We start from the raw sequence: 13,302 nt of genomic DNA, 5'->3' as shown, positions 1-13,302 counted from the left end.
TTCATCACTTTGACAACTACTCACAACACAACGCTGTGTTTCCAGGGGACACTATAAAGTGATGCACCTAGACCTGTTCAATGCCAAACTGTGACTTTAAAGTTAAAGGCACTGAACAACAAGTGCGTCCCAGCAGGTTCATCACTTTTTAGTGTCCCCTGGTAACACTTCTGTCCACTGATGAAGATGTTTTTCTTAATGCGTTTGTGTTTTGTCTGTTTGTGTTTTCTTCCATTGCAGTGTATTGAGCTCTAAGGGCCACCGTAGTATAGTGAGAATTATTATATCCTACATAGTGGACTCATAGTATCCCACAATGCATTATGAAAAGAAGTGTACAGATGATGCATTTGTGCTGGGAGAAAGAAACACGGTGCAGAGAAGATGAGAATCGTCTGAAAGGTTGTTTCATTTTACAGATAAACTCAGTATATAACCCTCTACATGAGACTCCCTGCATGGTGAATGAGTGAGTGACTTCAGACACAACCTAAGTCTCAGTCTGAGTCCAGACTGTTGTGATTACTCTCAGTTTAGGGTTTTACCTGGTGTTGAGATCCTGCAGAGGATTTAGGGGAAATCCTCCTGTACAAATGTACATGTGACTCTTCATGGAGCTGATGAGGAATTATGTTTATGTGAACTGATCAAACAACAAATCATTCAGAACATCATCCAATGGTCAAGACATTTACAAAGAAGTATTTTGCCCTCAATGTAACAAAAATAATTGCACAAACCGTTGAACACGTCAGTGTGAACACAGCTGGAATACACTGAGGGAAAACTGCATCAAGGGGAATGTCAGAAGAAATCAGTGCTACAGATCTGCTCGGCGTGGTACCTTCACATCCCTGCTTCAGTCACGTGTTCATCCAGCAGATTCAATCACCCAGAATTCCCTGTGCCTCTGTTCATGCAATTCATGTGTCAATTTGTTCTGTCAAGATTTAGAGACACCTCTCTGAGTGTCTGAAGATGGACATGGAAAAAAAGTTAAGCTCCGTCCTGTGCCTACTCTCTCTTCTTCTTCTTCTTCTTCTTGCGATCTGGGGAGCTGTTCCAGTAGTAGAGCACCTGCAGAGTGATGATGCAGTTACAGGCTGAGGATATGACGTAGGTGAGGGCCATCAGGGAGTCTCCAGTTTCCTGCAACAAGACAATATACTTCTGTAACATGTGTGGACACAAGCTAATAAGCTCCAGCTCTGCTGCCGAGACTGAACCAGGGAGCAGGAGCAGTGTTTCCTCAGACATCCTGCAGATGGAGTGAGAGGACAGAAGCTGAACCTGTGCTGCTCACGTCTGATAATATCATAATTATTACACTTATCCCGACAGATGTAACTCAGTCTATATACATACATATCATATACACACACACACACATATATATATATATATACACACACACACATATTTATATATACACATACGTATATATATTTATATATTTATATATATTTTGTTGCCGCAGCAACAGTGTTTTTCAAAGTTCCGACAGAGCGCCTTTGATCAGAATTCTGAAGAGACAGACTGTGACATCACACTCTGTGATGGACATGGATCTTTGAAGCAGCTGTTGGTTCAGTCAGTAGTTTCTCTGCCACCGTGGACAGAAGCCACAACAGGAAAACACACAAACTAAGAAGAGAAGAAGAATGGACGCCGAGCCACACAAACAGCTGGACGCCACAGTGAGCGAGGTCACATTCAGCGAGCTGATGAAGGAGAACGCTCTTCTGAAACAGCAGCTGATGGACGCTCAGCTGAAGCAGCAGATGTGTCACTGCAGACTGGCAGCTGCTCAGAGGAAGATCCTGGACCTGACAGCCCAGCTGCAAGAGAAGGAGCAACACGCCAACACGAAGGCTCCTACAGAGAGGGACGTCTCTGAGCTGACTCTGCAGCTGCAGAGGGCTCATGAGGATCTGGAGACTTGCACCACCAGACTCCAGAACATCAACCACCCTGAGGATGGAGGAGAAGAAGAGCAGCAGCAGAAGATCCAGGCTCTGAAGAAAGGCATCATGGACCTCAGTGTCAAACTGCAGAAGGAGCAGGTCACTGTGATGAAGAAGGCCATCAAGCTTGTTCCCTGCAGCACTCAGGACCAATCTGAGTCTGCACAAGCTCAGGAGGTGGAGAAGGTCAACCTCCACCTACAGAAACTCCAGACACAGCTGCTACAGCAGGCCCTGAGTCTGAGGACTGCTGCCAAAGACAAGAAAGGTCGGTCTAAGTTCCAGTGGTTCAGAACCCACAGGGACCAGGAGCAGCAGACGGACCAGGACGTCAGAGAGGAGGCTGCAGGAAGCCAGAAGACACAAGCTCCTCTCAGTGAGATCCAGCTGCTCAGAGAAAAGCTGGCTGCTGAAGAGGCCCTGAGGTCACAGGCGGAGACAGTGGCCCTGCAAATGAAGATGGAGCTGCAGAAGAAGACCTTTGCTGCGCAAGAGGCTCAATCCCAAGTGGACCAGCTGAAGAAAGATCTGCTGAGGACCACAGAGGAAGCTTGGGAGGAGACAAGAAAACTAAAGGCCTCCTACGTGTCTCAGCTGGAGCATCTGAGAAAGGTGAACGCTGAAGCTGCTGCCTCCCAGAACAAAGCAGAGGAGCGGCTGCAGCTCGGTCTGGAACAGTGGCAGGAGGAGAGAGCTTCTCTCCAGGCATCAGCCCAGAAGCTCCAGAACATCCTGAGGGAGAAGCAGCAGGAGTGGGTGGAGCAGGAGAGCGACATGGCCGCCAGGCTGGACGCTCTGGAGAGCCGCATCAAGGCCAAGAAGAAGAACCGCTGGCTGTCCAGGCTCTTCGGACACTCTGGCTCCAAATGAAGGACGTCTTTAGTGGAGGGGGGGTCATGTGTTTGTCTGGAAACCCACGCACATGAAAACCAGGAGCGTGCACGTGACACGAGCGCACCCGACAGGTGCTGCGAGTAGAAACTCGTTCTGGTGAGGACGAGTTTCTGCTCCGTGAGCACCAACGCAGCCCTGAGAGCACGGAGTCACATCTCCATGGTAACAGGGCTGCATGTGAGCACTCGTCATCACCTGCGCGCACCTGGTCTGCAGTGTACGACCTGGGACTAACCAAACACCCCCATCACCCCCTCTACCCCCCTCCCTCCCCCTTTCCTCAGACTCAACACCCCCCCTCTTCTGAACCCCCCTCCCACCCCCTCTGACTCTACGTCCCCATCCTCTCTCACCCCTATTTCTGACTCTACACCACCCTTCTCTCCCCTCCCTCTGACTCTACACCACCCTCTCTCTCCCCTCCCTCTGACTCAACCCCCCCCCCCCGGTCGAGGCAGACGGCCGTCCACCATGAGCCCGGTTCTGCTCAAGGTTTCTTCCTGTTACAGGAAGTTGTTCCTTGCCGCCGTCGCTCAGTTCTTGCTCGTGGTGGAATTGTTGAGTCTGACTTCTTTTATTATTTTGCTCCATGTAAATTAAATCTCTTGGGAAGAAACTCTTCCGTGTTGTTTCCTCTCTGCTGTAGATGTGAGCTCATGTTTGAGAGATGCTGAAGGAAAGTGAAGTGACGCCTGTTTGTGTAAAGAAGGTTGTTTTGTCAGAAATCTCACTTCCTCTCATCAGTGGGATGATTTCCAGCCTTTTACAGCAGCTGCTGATTCAGCGTTCACTCAGCGTGCACCGTGTTAAAATGAGCAGTTTTTACATGGACTCTGGTCCAGACGTCCTGCAGCTCTTCTCCAGGTGATAAGTGGTGAAACAGGGAGGTCAGCTGTCGGCTGGAGATGAGGCCTTATCAACATATTATTACAGTACGGCTGCGCTCAAAGGTGCAGATAGATTTCTCTTCTCCACTAAAGGACAACCATTTCCAAAACTGGACTTTTCCAAAACGCTGTCCACATCAAGCTAGTGAGGAGAACGAGAGCCAAAATAAAACTCCTGGTCCTCTGCCTCCTCCACTCAGACTAGCTTCAGGTTACATCCCTGTTTATCCAGAGTCACACAAAATATCAACCATTTGAGAATGAGACAGACATATTATATATTTACATTCAATATACAAGGAGGAGCACTGAGTGCCAACACACACACACACACACACACACACACGTCTCACCTGTAGTGAGGTGAAGATGCGTGCGAGGGAGCCAGCAAACAGCAGGAAGACAGAGATAGCAGATAGCTGACCCGTGTGTCCGTTACTGTAGTTGGTGGCTGCCTGGATCAGCTGAGACAACAAAACACACCACCACCACCATCATCATCATCATCATCATCATCATCATCATCATCATCATCATCATCAACATCATCATCATCATGTCTCTCCTGTGTCATGTGTGTGTCAATGTGAATCACTAAGTTCAATTTTATTTTTTACAGTTCACTGCCATCAGAGACGATACGACAAACAAGTTTCATGTTATCATCCATGTGTTGGTCTTGTGCTGTCACTGCCTACCCTGCCGATGATGATGGCTGGCATGTTGGAGGCCTGCATGGATGTAACCACGGCCATGGGAGTGACTGGAGACAGCAGGAGGACCAGGAGGCCAAAGTACACAACCAGGAACAGGAGACCTGGGACAGAGGAAACTCTGTTAGGACACACAGGCTGTCACTTCAAATCTCTGCAACCTGTTTTCTGCTCTGATTTTATTCTGAAAGTCCTGACTGGAAGTTGTGATTTGTATCTTTCCACTGCTTTGATGCTTCTTTCAGATTTTTGTCTGGTCGCCTCCACTCTTCACCCACAATGCCGTCTCCTGTTTATGAATTATGAATCATGTCACAACCAATCTGACATTTTTCTGAGTTCATATGGAATCTTCGTTTGGACAGTGGAGTCATTTTTTTTTTTTTTAATGAGGTGCTGTATGTAAGTGTGAAAGTTCAGTCACTGTCCCGCCTCCTGCCTCCCTGCAGCAGGTTTCTGGTTCGTCAGACAGACTGTAACTCCACCGTCTTGGACGGCAGCTGGTGATGGTGGTTCTTGTTCTGCTCAGGTGGAGAACTGCTTTATGTTGAGCTACGACAAACTCACCAAGGCTGCAGAGCAGAACAAGGAACTGCTGCCTCCAGCTGCAGTTAGCAGGTTAGCTGTTGAACAGTTAACGTGGTCTGGTTTGCAGAGACTGAGCTTGTAAAATCAAATATGTAAATATAGAAACTTTTAATGACGCCATCACCCCGACTTTATCGTTCAGGAAATATCTACTGCACTAATGTCCCAGTTATCTTGACTTCAGTGAAGCGTATCCTCACTGTGGGAGGTTTAAGTGAGTCTCATCAACATCTGTGTTGCTGAGTTTGCACATCTGTACTGTATTTCAGCCACAGCTCCTCAGTATCCACATACTGACATCACTGACGTCTGCGTGCGCATGCAGTCTCACCTCTACTGGTTCTTCCTCCGTAGTGCTGAATGAGGAAGCCGATGGCGACTGTCTGCAGCATGAGGAACAGGGCCTCGCCCCAGGCACTGAAGCAACAGTCAGCACATGTTACTCAATGTCTTACTCACAATATGAAGCCAAAGCTGAACAACTCTGTCTAAATTAACATGCATTTTACAGTACAATTATAGAGTGACAGCAGTACAACAGTCAGAGAGCTGCATGCACACAGACAGTTCATCTGAAGACGGCCCTCACCTGAAGGGGAACTTGTTGGCGATGCTGTAGGCCATGGTTCCTGTGATGGCCAGCAGCTCCAGCAGCACAGACTTGAAGCTCAGACCCTCAGCGCTCTTTGCTGCCATCAGCTTCAAGATCTGAGGCAGTTTCACTGTGAACGAGGAGGAGGAGGAGGAGGAGGAGGAGGAGGAAGGCCGAAGTGAACGGGGCAGGTTTCTAAAAACACTCAAGGTTTCAGATAATGTAATGAAAATCAAAAACTAAAATCAACTCTGGCTGCTGCTAATTAAGTTCATAACTAACCTAAGTATTAGTATTACTGGTATTTTTGTTTTCTTGTCCACTCTTACATTTTCTAAGGAAAGAAATGTAAAGTTTGCACTGTAAAATAAATTAAAAAGGAAACACAGGTTGAATGTCACTGTTTTTAAAACCAGACTTGAACTTTGTATCTGATTAGAAGAGCTGCTTGTTGTTGGACAATTTTTCAATACCAATATACCAACATATAACAATATTTTCAATTGACTTTTTTAATTTAAAAAAGGAGGCAAAGGTTCAAGTCATAATGAGACTAAATCTGATCTTTATTATAAATATCCACAGTATCACAGTTAATATTTTCATTGTCTAAACCTAGAATGTAACAATAAAGACTAGGCTTGGTTCAAGTGAATATGAATTGGAGACTACAGATAAATGAGGTGATGGAGAAGCAGAGCTGAGGTGTTTTACCCATCACTGATCCCAGGATGATGCCGATGCCCAGACCTTTGCTCAGAACAATCTTCAGACATGGTACTGGAATTAAATAAAAAAAAACAAAAAAAACACACACAGGTTAGCTGGATGTCATACATCACAACATACTATATAAACACACACACACACACCAAAGCAGTCATAGTCAGAGAATCTAAAGCAAGAGAGCATCATAAAACATGAAACGTTAGGTTGTCTCATTGTTTTCTGACCTCTCTTCTCTGTATGAGCCACTCGGATCCACTGGCTCCTACTGAAGACATGAATATTTAAACAAGGCTCACACATGTGTAATTTCCTAAAACAGCTGCTCACTGTAGTTTTTAAACAAACAAACAGGAGGAAATATAGAAGCAGGACAGTGTGTGTGTGTGTGACTGAGTCTAAATAAAGTACAGTGTGTGTGTTATGGTGATGAAGGAACATGTGTGTGACTCTCTGACGTGTTTTAATAGTTTCTCTCGTCACTGTTGCTTTGGCTCTTCTTGGGGAATCTGTTGACTCTGAGGAAAATATAAAAATACAGCTTGACGTCTATGATGTCTCAACATGACGACAGGTAGAGCTGGAGATCAGACAACCAACACTCACCTGCCCACCTGAGCTTTAACCCTCATGTACACAGTACACAGTGATGAGCCAATCAGATTAGCACAAGTAACTGCCTAGTTTAAAGGTTAAACCCTTGTTACCCACGTTGTCTCACGCTGCGGAAGTGGAAACATATTCATTCTTAATGTAGACCTGACAAGTGTTTCATGAAGAGTTAAACAAAGCTTATTTCAGTAGGTCAGAGTGTCATATGTCTATGTCACACAGGAGGCTTCAGTCTGACTCTGAACCTCTGTTAAAATCAATCGGCCAGACTGAAACTCTGATTCCTCTACGGGTTTCTCTTCACTGCTGTGATGTGAACAAGAGTCAGTTTCCAGTACGTGTAAAGTTTATGTCACATTTTGACATGGGATGCACTTAACAGTGTCATTAAAATCTCACATCTTTTCAGTCCAAAATATCTGCACAATACTCCAGCTTTTAAATGCATTACAGTTATAATATAGCCAATTAAAATGAATATGTTGTAAAATAAATTACCTGGTGGAAATCCTGTTTGGTATGTCAGAGTTGTTTAATAGTATGTTGCATCTTATTCAGTACATCTGTATCTATACATTCATTTTCAGCACTAATTATCTGAAGAAAGTTCACCCAGCAGGAACTGAAACCAAAAGGTCAGAAAGCAACAAAGCGAGGCTGATCTGAGAGTCTGAGATCTTTTTACTTTGTTAACTGCAGTGACTTTGTCAGTGTTTATAATTTTATTCTCCATATTACATGGTAACATGTTATTAGTGTGGCCACCAACAATCTATGTTAAGATCCGTGTTCTTCACTGGGATGAAGATCAATGTGATCAGTGCTGGATGTCTCAGGTTTGTGTTTCAGGTCATGAATTCTTAGGTTAATCCAGGACAGGCTTTTCAGAATAAGGGCTGATTTTCATGAAGCATGTTAATATGTTGTCTGTGGTTGGTTTCACAAACTGTCTCTGCGGTGGCCTGATCCCAGTTTGACTTGTTGAACTGCAGTAGTTTAAAATAGTTGACTTCCTGCTTACACAAAAATATTTAAGGGCGTAGCATTATTACAGGATGTTTCAGGGTATTACTGTATGGACGAACCAGGAAATATTATTCCTCGGGCTTCTCTGAGTTATCTGCTGGGTGTAGTTAATGTATGAAAGAGTGACAGCTATTAAAACCGCATCAAACAAACCAGGCCTGACGTATCAACTACTGTTCAAATCATTTTGACGTTTCCAGGCTGAAAAGGTTGGTGAAGCTTTTATTTTGTAGGAGACAGTTTCAATGCTCTCAGGTTCTGACTGTTTCTCTGTGTGTAGATTCAGTCAAGCTACATTTTAATTAACGCTCATAGAACACAGACCGACACGATGCACCGGAAGCCTTATCCAGTTATCTCCATAAAATAAAAGCAGATAGTTTCCCATCAGCAGGACGTTAGCTTCAACACTCCCGCGTCTCTTCAGTCACTGGGCTGAAACTGAAAACATCCACTCACCATCCAGGAAGTTGAAATTGAGGAAAAACTCGTCGTAGCATGATTCCGGCATAAAATATGTCAACAGAAGCCCTTTAACAGGGTCCATGAAAGACGACCCTTTACCCAGCACTGTTTTATCCGCCATTGTGGAGATTAAAGGTGACGTTGCTGTTGAATGTGTAACAAATAAAGAGTCCTACCAGTTCACATGACAATACAAAGGTTCCTCTGCTTGAAAACGACCACATGTACTGTAAAATAGAGAATAATAATAATAATAATAATAATAATAACACTAATGATAATAATAATAATATGATTATTATTGTTGTTGTTGTTGTTGTTGTTACTACTGTTATTATAATTCTTAGCCTATTCACATAACAATGAAAATGTTGAAACTACAAACAGCAGAATAAATGAGGCAGAACTACAAAGAGTCTTTGGAAGAGATTTGAATCTTTGAGTCTCTGGGTAGTGAGTCCAGTTGAGTAGTTCATAACAACATTTTTACAGGGGTAATATGGGGAATTTATGAATGAAACACAGGGTTAGGTTAATAAACATGTTCAGTTTGCTCCGTGGCCCAGAGGAGGAAAGGACTCATGCTGCTTTCCAGGCTGTGCAGCTCTTTGGTGCCCTCCTATGGTACAACCTTCTTACTGCCACACTTAACTTCAAATAGGAGAAGGTGGAAACTGATGAGAAATACATGTTTTTCATCATATAAATGTTTCTGTAGCCGATTTACCAGACTGGACACAGAATTGAGTTTTAAAGTAAAGTAAACCCGCTAACCAGTATTAGCTGTCTTTATTTGTGTGCATGCTGTTTTTTGTTTTGTAAAGTTGGACCACATAAATAAGAAGTGCATGTTTGAATCATGTGTTGTGTGTTATGTGTGAATTGTTCAGCTCAGGAAATCTAAAAATCCTAAAGTCTTTTGTTGTCTTGTGTTAGTTCACACATTAAAAGACACTTCAATCAATTAATTCTGAAGTGATATCGTGTTTATGAAGCTAGTAAAACATGATCATTACAGTTTATAATAAAACAAGTAATAAAAATGTTGTGTTGTTCTGTACACATGACTGACCTCATGATTCAATGAATAGATCCATGGCATATAGAAACTTCAAATAACAAATACAGCATTAATGTATACTTTGGACTAACACTATAACACAAGATAAATGCTTGAAGAGGACTGAATTCTTTTAACAGCAACAACAGAAGTGCTGTGGGATCTGTACCTGGCTGATGTTGTTCACCTCCTCTTATGAAGAGGCTTATGAAGATTTACAACAGAAAACTAATCTGGTAACAAATTCCAGGAATTTTAATGTGTACAGATATTTACAAATTGATGTATTAACATAGATGGAGAACTAAACTTATTTACATATGAATACAATGAATAGGCCTATATGTACTAAATATTCTCAATAAGAATATATTTGCATTTGTCTAATAATGTGTGTAGAAATATTAAAAAGCAGCCAAAATAGAATACTTCAATGTATTCATTTATTTAAATATCTAATTTATTAATGTATTAATTCAATATAGTTCAAAAATATATTTGTATACTGTATAAGTATAAAATGTATTTTCTTCTATTTCAATGGAATACATACATGGAATAGGCCTATATATATATAAACCATATTATATATTCCAACCTATGCAACTTCTGTATAAGACATTATTACATATTATTTGTCATTCTGTTGGGAACAGTCTGTGCTAACATTAGTAATTATCAAATGTGGAGGTACTTGATTTTTATGCAGCTTCATTGAACACTCCGGTCCAGCAGGGGGCAGCGTGCACCTGTTATAATGGTCCGGACTGATCAATGGAAGCAGCTGTCTGTCCTCAGGTCTTCCTGTGGACTCTGTTGACATGATGGGGACAGACAGTAAAGTGGTCTCTGATCAGGTTCAGAGAGTCCCGCTCTCAGAGTCTCAGCTGGACTTCCCCGGTCACCCGTTCTCCGTGTCCGTCCTTAAAGCCGGATACTGTCTCCCGCAGACCAACGGGACGTTCAGAGCCGACGGGACCATCACTCTCATAACGGGACCCAAGACCATTCTGGTGGACACCGGGGGACCGTGGGACCGGGACTTTCTCCTCATGTCACTGAAGGAGCGGGGTCTGGAGCCGGAAGACGTTAACGTGGTCGTGGGGACTCACGGACATTCAGACCACATCGGGAATCTGGCTCTTTTCCAAGCAGCGCTGATGATTGTAGGTTATGACGTCAGTGAGGGGGACCGGTACCGACCCAACGAGCTGGCAGACGGACACGGTTACGTCATCGATGAGCAGGTTGGTGTCATCGCAGCAGACTGTGGTACAAGTGTGAGAAAAGTTAAGTCTGGTCTGAGACTGGATACAAAGCAACAGGTGTTCAACCAGATCACTGCAGCCACAGCTCCTCACTCACTTCATCACTTCATCACTTCACCAGTCATTCAGTCATTCAGTCAGCTGATCAACCAAACCTGTTTTAACTCAGAGAAGACCTGAGATTTGTCTCTGTCAACTGTCCACAGGCGCGCTGAGACAAAGGTGGAGGTGAGGTTGGTGTAGATGAAGGTTTAGGGATGTTCACAGCTACTTTCTCAACATCTCTGATTCTTGTTTTGGCAGAAACCAGGCACAATATGTATAAAAAAAAAAAAAAAAACTTATTAGGGCCACACCGCGGAAAAAAAATCTGAAATTTTGAGAATAAATTTTTACTTTTAGAAAAAAGTCATAATGAGAATAAAGTTGTAATATAAGAATGTGTGTTGTTTTAGAGGGGGAATACCAGAGGCTTTAAAATGAGGAATGTGAGGTATCCTGTGAAGTTCTACTTTAGCACAGGTTTCATTAATAGGGAGAAACAACATCTTTTGCCTCATCATCATCATCATCATCATCATCATCATCATCATCATCATCATCAGGACATTGAAAAGACTGTGAAGAAACTGAGTCTATTCTATAGTTACACAGACAAACAGCAGCTGCCAGAAGCAGCTCAGGCTGACACTGACCTGTTTCATTGGTTGATGTAATATTGCTAAACATCATTTTTTTTCTCTCAACACATTTTTTTTAAATTCTGGTAATATTATGACTTTATTCTCAAACTTTCCCTAATACACTTTCGAAGAATGAAGTTTGAGTCAAAAATTCATAATGTCTCTGTGGATGCCATTCATTTACACACATGAAAAGTGACATAAGTACATGTGTGAAAGAATGATAAAAGAAGTTCAAACTCCGGCCACTGTCACACCTCCATGCGCCTGAGCAGTTACAGTGTAGGTTCCAGACAATAACAACAATTGTCAGTCCTCTTAGTTAAGCGGCGTATTACCAGGGGTTTACACTGATTATGTAATATTTTCAGATAATGTCAGAAACTCCTCCCCCCACACCTCTCTGATATGTGTGTGTACCATCACTACACATTCACTTTTTCTCTCTGAGATGTTGTGTTTGAAGTGTCGACTTGTTTTTATCAACCAAGCCCTGCTGTTCCCATCATGCATTGTTCCCATCATGTATTGTTCCCATCAACCAGCTGTAGGGTGCAGCTAGCCCCAGGCTGTAGCTCACCAGGAAGAGTAATGCGCAGCCATCCAAAGACCAGAGGGAGATAAACAGTGTTAAATCAACACCTCTCTGACACAGACAGATGTTAATCTGTGTAGTTGTGTTGGTTCAGAATAAATATATAAATCAGAACTTCTTTCACAGATGTATTGATGTATAACATCACAGACACCCTCTGTGTTAAGCTATGAAGCTTCTTGTTTTGTAGCTAATTTCTAGCATCACTTCACAACATTTGTGTCAAATGTGTTAGTCGACTAAAGATGACTAAAACTAACATGGACCTTAGATCTCAGGACTGAGACTAAATCTAATAATAANGAGATGTTGTGTTTGAAGTGTCGACTTGTTTTTATCAACCAAGCCCTGCTGTTCCCATCATGCATTGTTCCCATCATGTATTGTTCCCATCAACCAGCTGTAGGGTGCAGCTAGCCCCAGGCTGTAGCTCACCAGGAAGAGTAATGCGCAGCCATCCAAAGACCAGAGGGAGAAAAGCTGGAGGAAAGGAGATAAAACAAAACAGTCAGAATGTGATGGAGCTCAGTGGGCTGATGTGCTGTTCTGCTGGTTTTCCCTCAGTTTCCAACCAGTCTCTCTTCTCCTACAGGTATGTGTAGTTCCCAGTCCAGGCCACACAGGACAGGATGTCAGCGTTCAGGTGAAGGGAACCTCAGCGGGGACAGTGCTTGTTGCAGGGGACTTATTTGAGTGCTGTTCAGATGAGGACAGCTGGCGGGATCTGAGTATGAACACTGCAGTACAGGAGGTCAGCCGCCGAGAGGCATTACACACCGCTGATGTCATCATCCCGGGACATGGACTCCCGTTTAGAGTCCTCAGGAACTGATAAAGCCCTGGAAATGGGTCAGGGTTATATGAGGACATGACTTCCAACCAAGCCAACACAACCAACCAACCAACCAACCAACCAACCAACCAACCAACCAACCAACCAACCAACCAACCAACCAACCAATCTCCAACCAACCAACCTCCAACCAACCAACACAACCAACCAACCAACCAACCAACACAACTAACCAACCAACCAACCAACCAACCAACCAACCAACCAACCAACCAACCAACCAACCAAACAACCAACCAACCAACCAACCAACCAACCAACCAACCAACCAACCAACTTGTAGAACACTTGGGATCCCTGGTGTTCTCACCTTGTTTTAAACAGAGTCTTTATGCTCTTGGTCTGTGTTAGACACTAACATTTACAGTTCCATTTC

At 43.4% G+C, this 13,302-nt stretch overlaps 2 protein-coding genes across 2 annotated transcripts; one reads left to right on the top strand and one right to left on the bottom strand.

The window, feature by feature from the left end:
- Positions 1-391: 391 nt before the first annotated feature.
- Positions 392-8,610, bottom strand: mpdu1 (mannose-P-dolichol utilization defect 1). Its single transcript, XM_022747888.1, has 7 exons — positions 8,462-8,610; positions 6,353-6,418; positions 5,636-5,768; positions 5,378-5,463; positions 4,444-4,562; positions 4,099-4,209; positions 392-1,149 (listed from the first exon to the last, which is right to left on the bottom strand). The coding sequence occupies exons 1-7, from the start codon at positions 8,586-8,588 to the stop codon at positions 1,015-1,017; spliced, it is 777 nt and encodes a 258-aa protein (XP_022603609.1). The 5' UTR covers positions 8,589-8,610; the 3' UTR covers positions 392-1,014.
- Positions 8,611-10,306: 1,696 nt separating this feature from the next.
- mblac1 (metallo-beta-lactamase domain containing 1) lies at positions 10,307-13,021 on the top strand. The gene is made up of 2 exons (XM_022747890.1): positions 10,307-10,774; positions 12,666-13,021. Exons 1-2 carry the CDS (start codon positions 10,349-10,351, stop codon positions 12,903-12,905), a joined length of 666 nt encoding a protein of 221 aa, XP_022603611.1. The 5' UTR covers positions 10,307-10,348; the 3' UTR covers positions 12,906-13,021.
- The last annotated feature ends 281 nt before the right edge of the window (positions 13,022-13,302 follow it).

The sequence above is a fragment of the Seriola dumerili genome, unplaced genomic scaffold (assembly GCF_002260705.1).
Source record: "Seriola dumerili isolate Sdu_G_001 unplaced genomic scaffold, Sdu_1.0 BDQW01000111.1, whole genome shotgun sequence".
NCBI classification, from domain to species: domain Eukaryota; kingdom Metazoa; phylum Chordata; class Actinopteri; order Carangiformes; family Carangidae; genus Seriola; species Seriola dumerili.
This window is presented reverse-complemented; position numbering and strand designations above follow the sequence as displayed.

Coding starts and splice junctions, on each gene's coding strand:
- mpdu1 (XM_022747888.1), bottom strand. CDS start 8,588: ATGGCGGATAAAACAGTGCTGGGTAAAGGGTCGTCTTTCATGGACCCT. Junction 5,464..5,635: donor GCCAACAAGTTCCCCTTCAG/GTGAGGGCCGTC, acceptor CTGTTGCTTCAG/TGCCTGGGGCGAGGCCCTGT. Junction 1,150..4,098: donor GCATCTTCACCTCACTACAG/GTGAGACGTGTG, acceptor GTCTTGTTGCAG/GAAACTGGAGACTCCCTGAT.
- mblac1 (XM_022747890.1), top strand. CDS start 10,349: ATGATGGGGACAGACAGTAAAGTGGTCTCTGATCAGGTTCAGAGAGTC. Junction 10,775..12,665: donor GTTACGTCATCGATGAGCAG/GTTGGTGTCATC, acceptor CTTCTCCTACAG/GTATGTGTAGTTCCCAGTCC.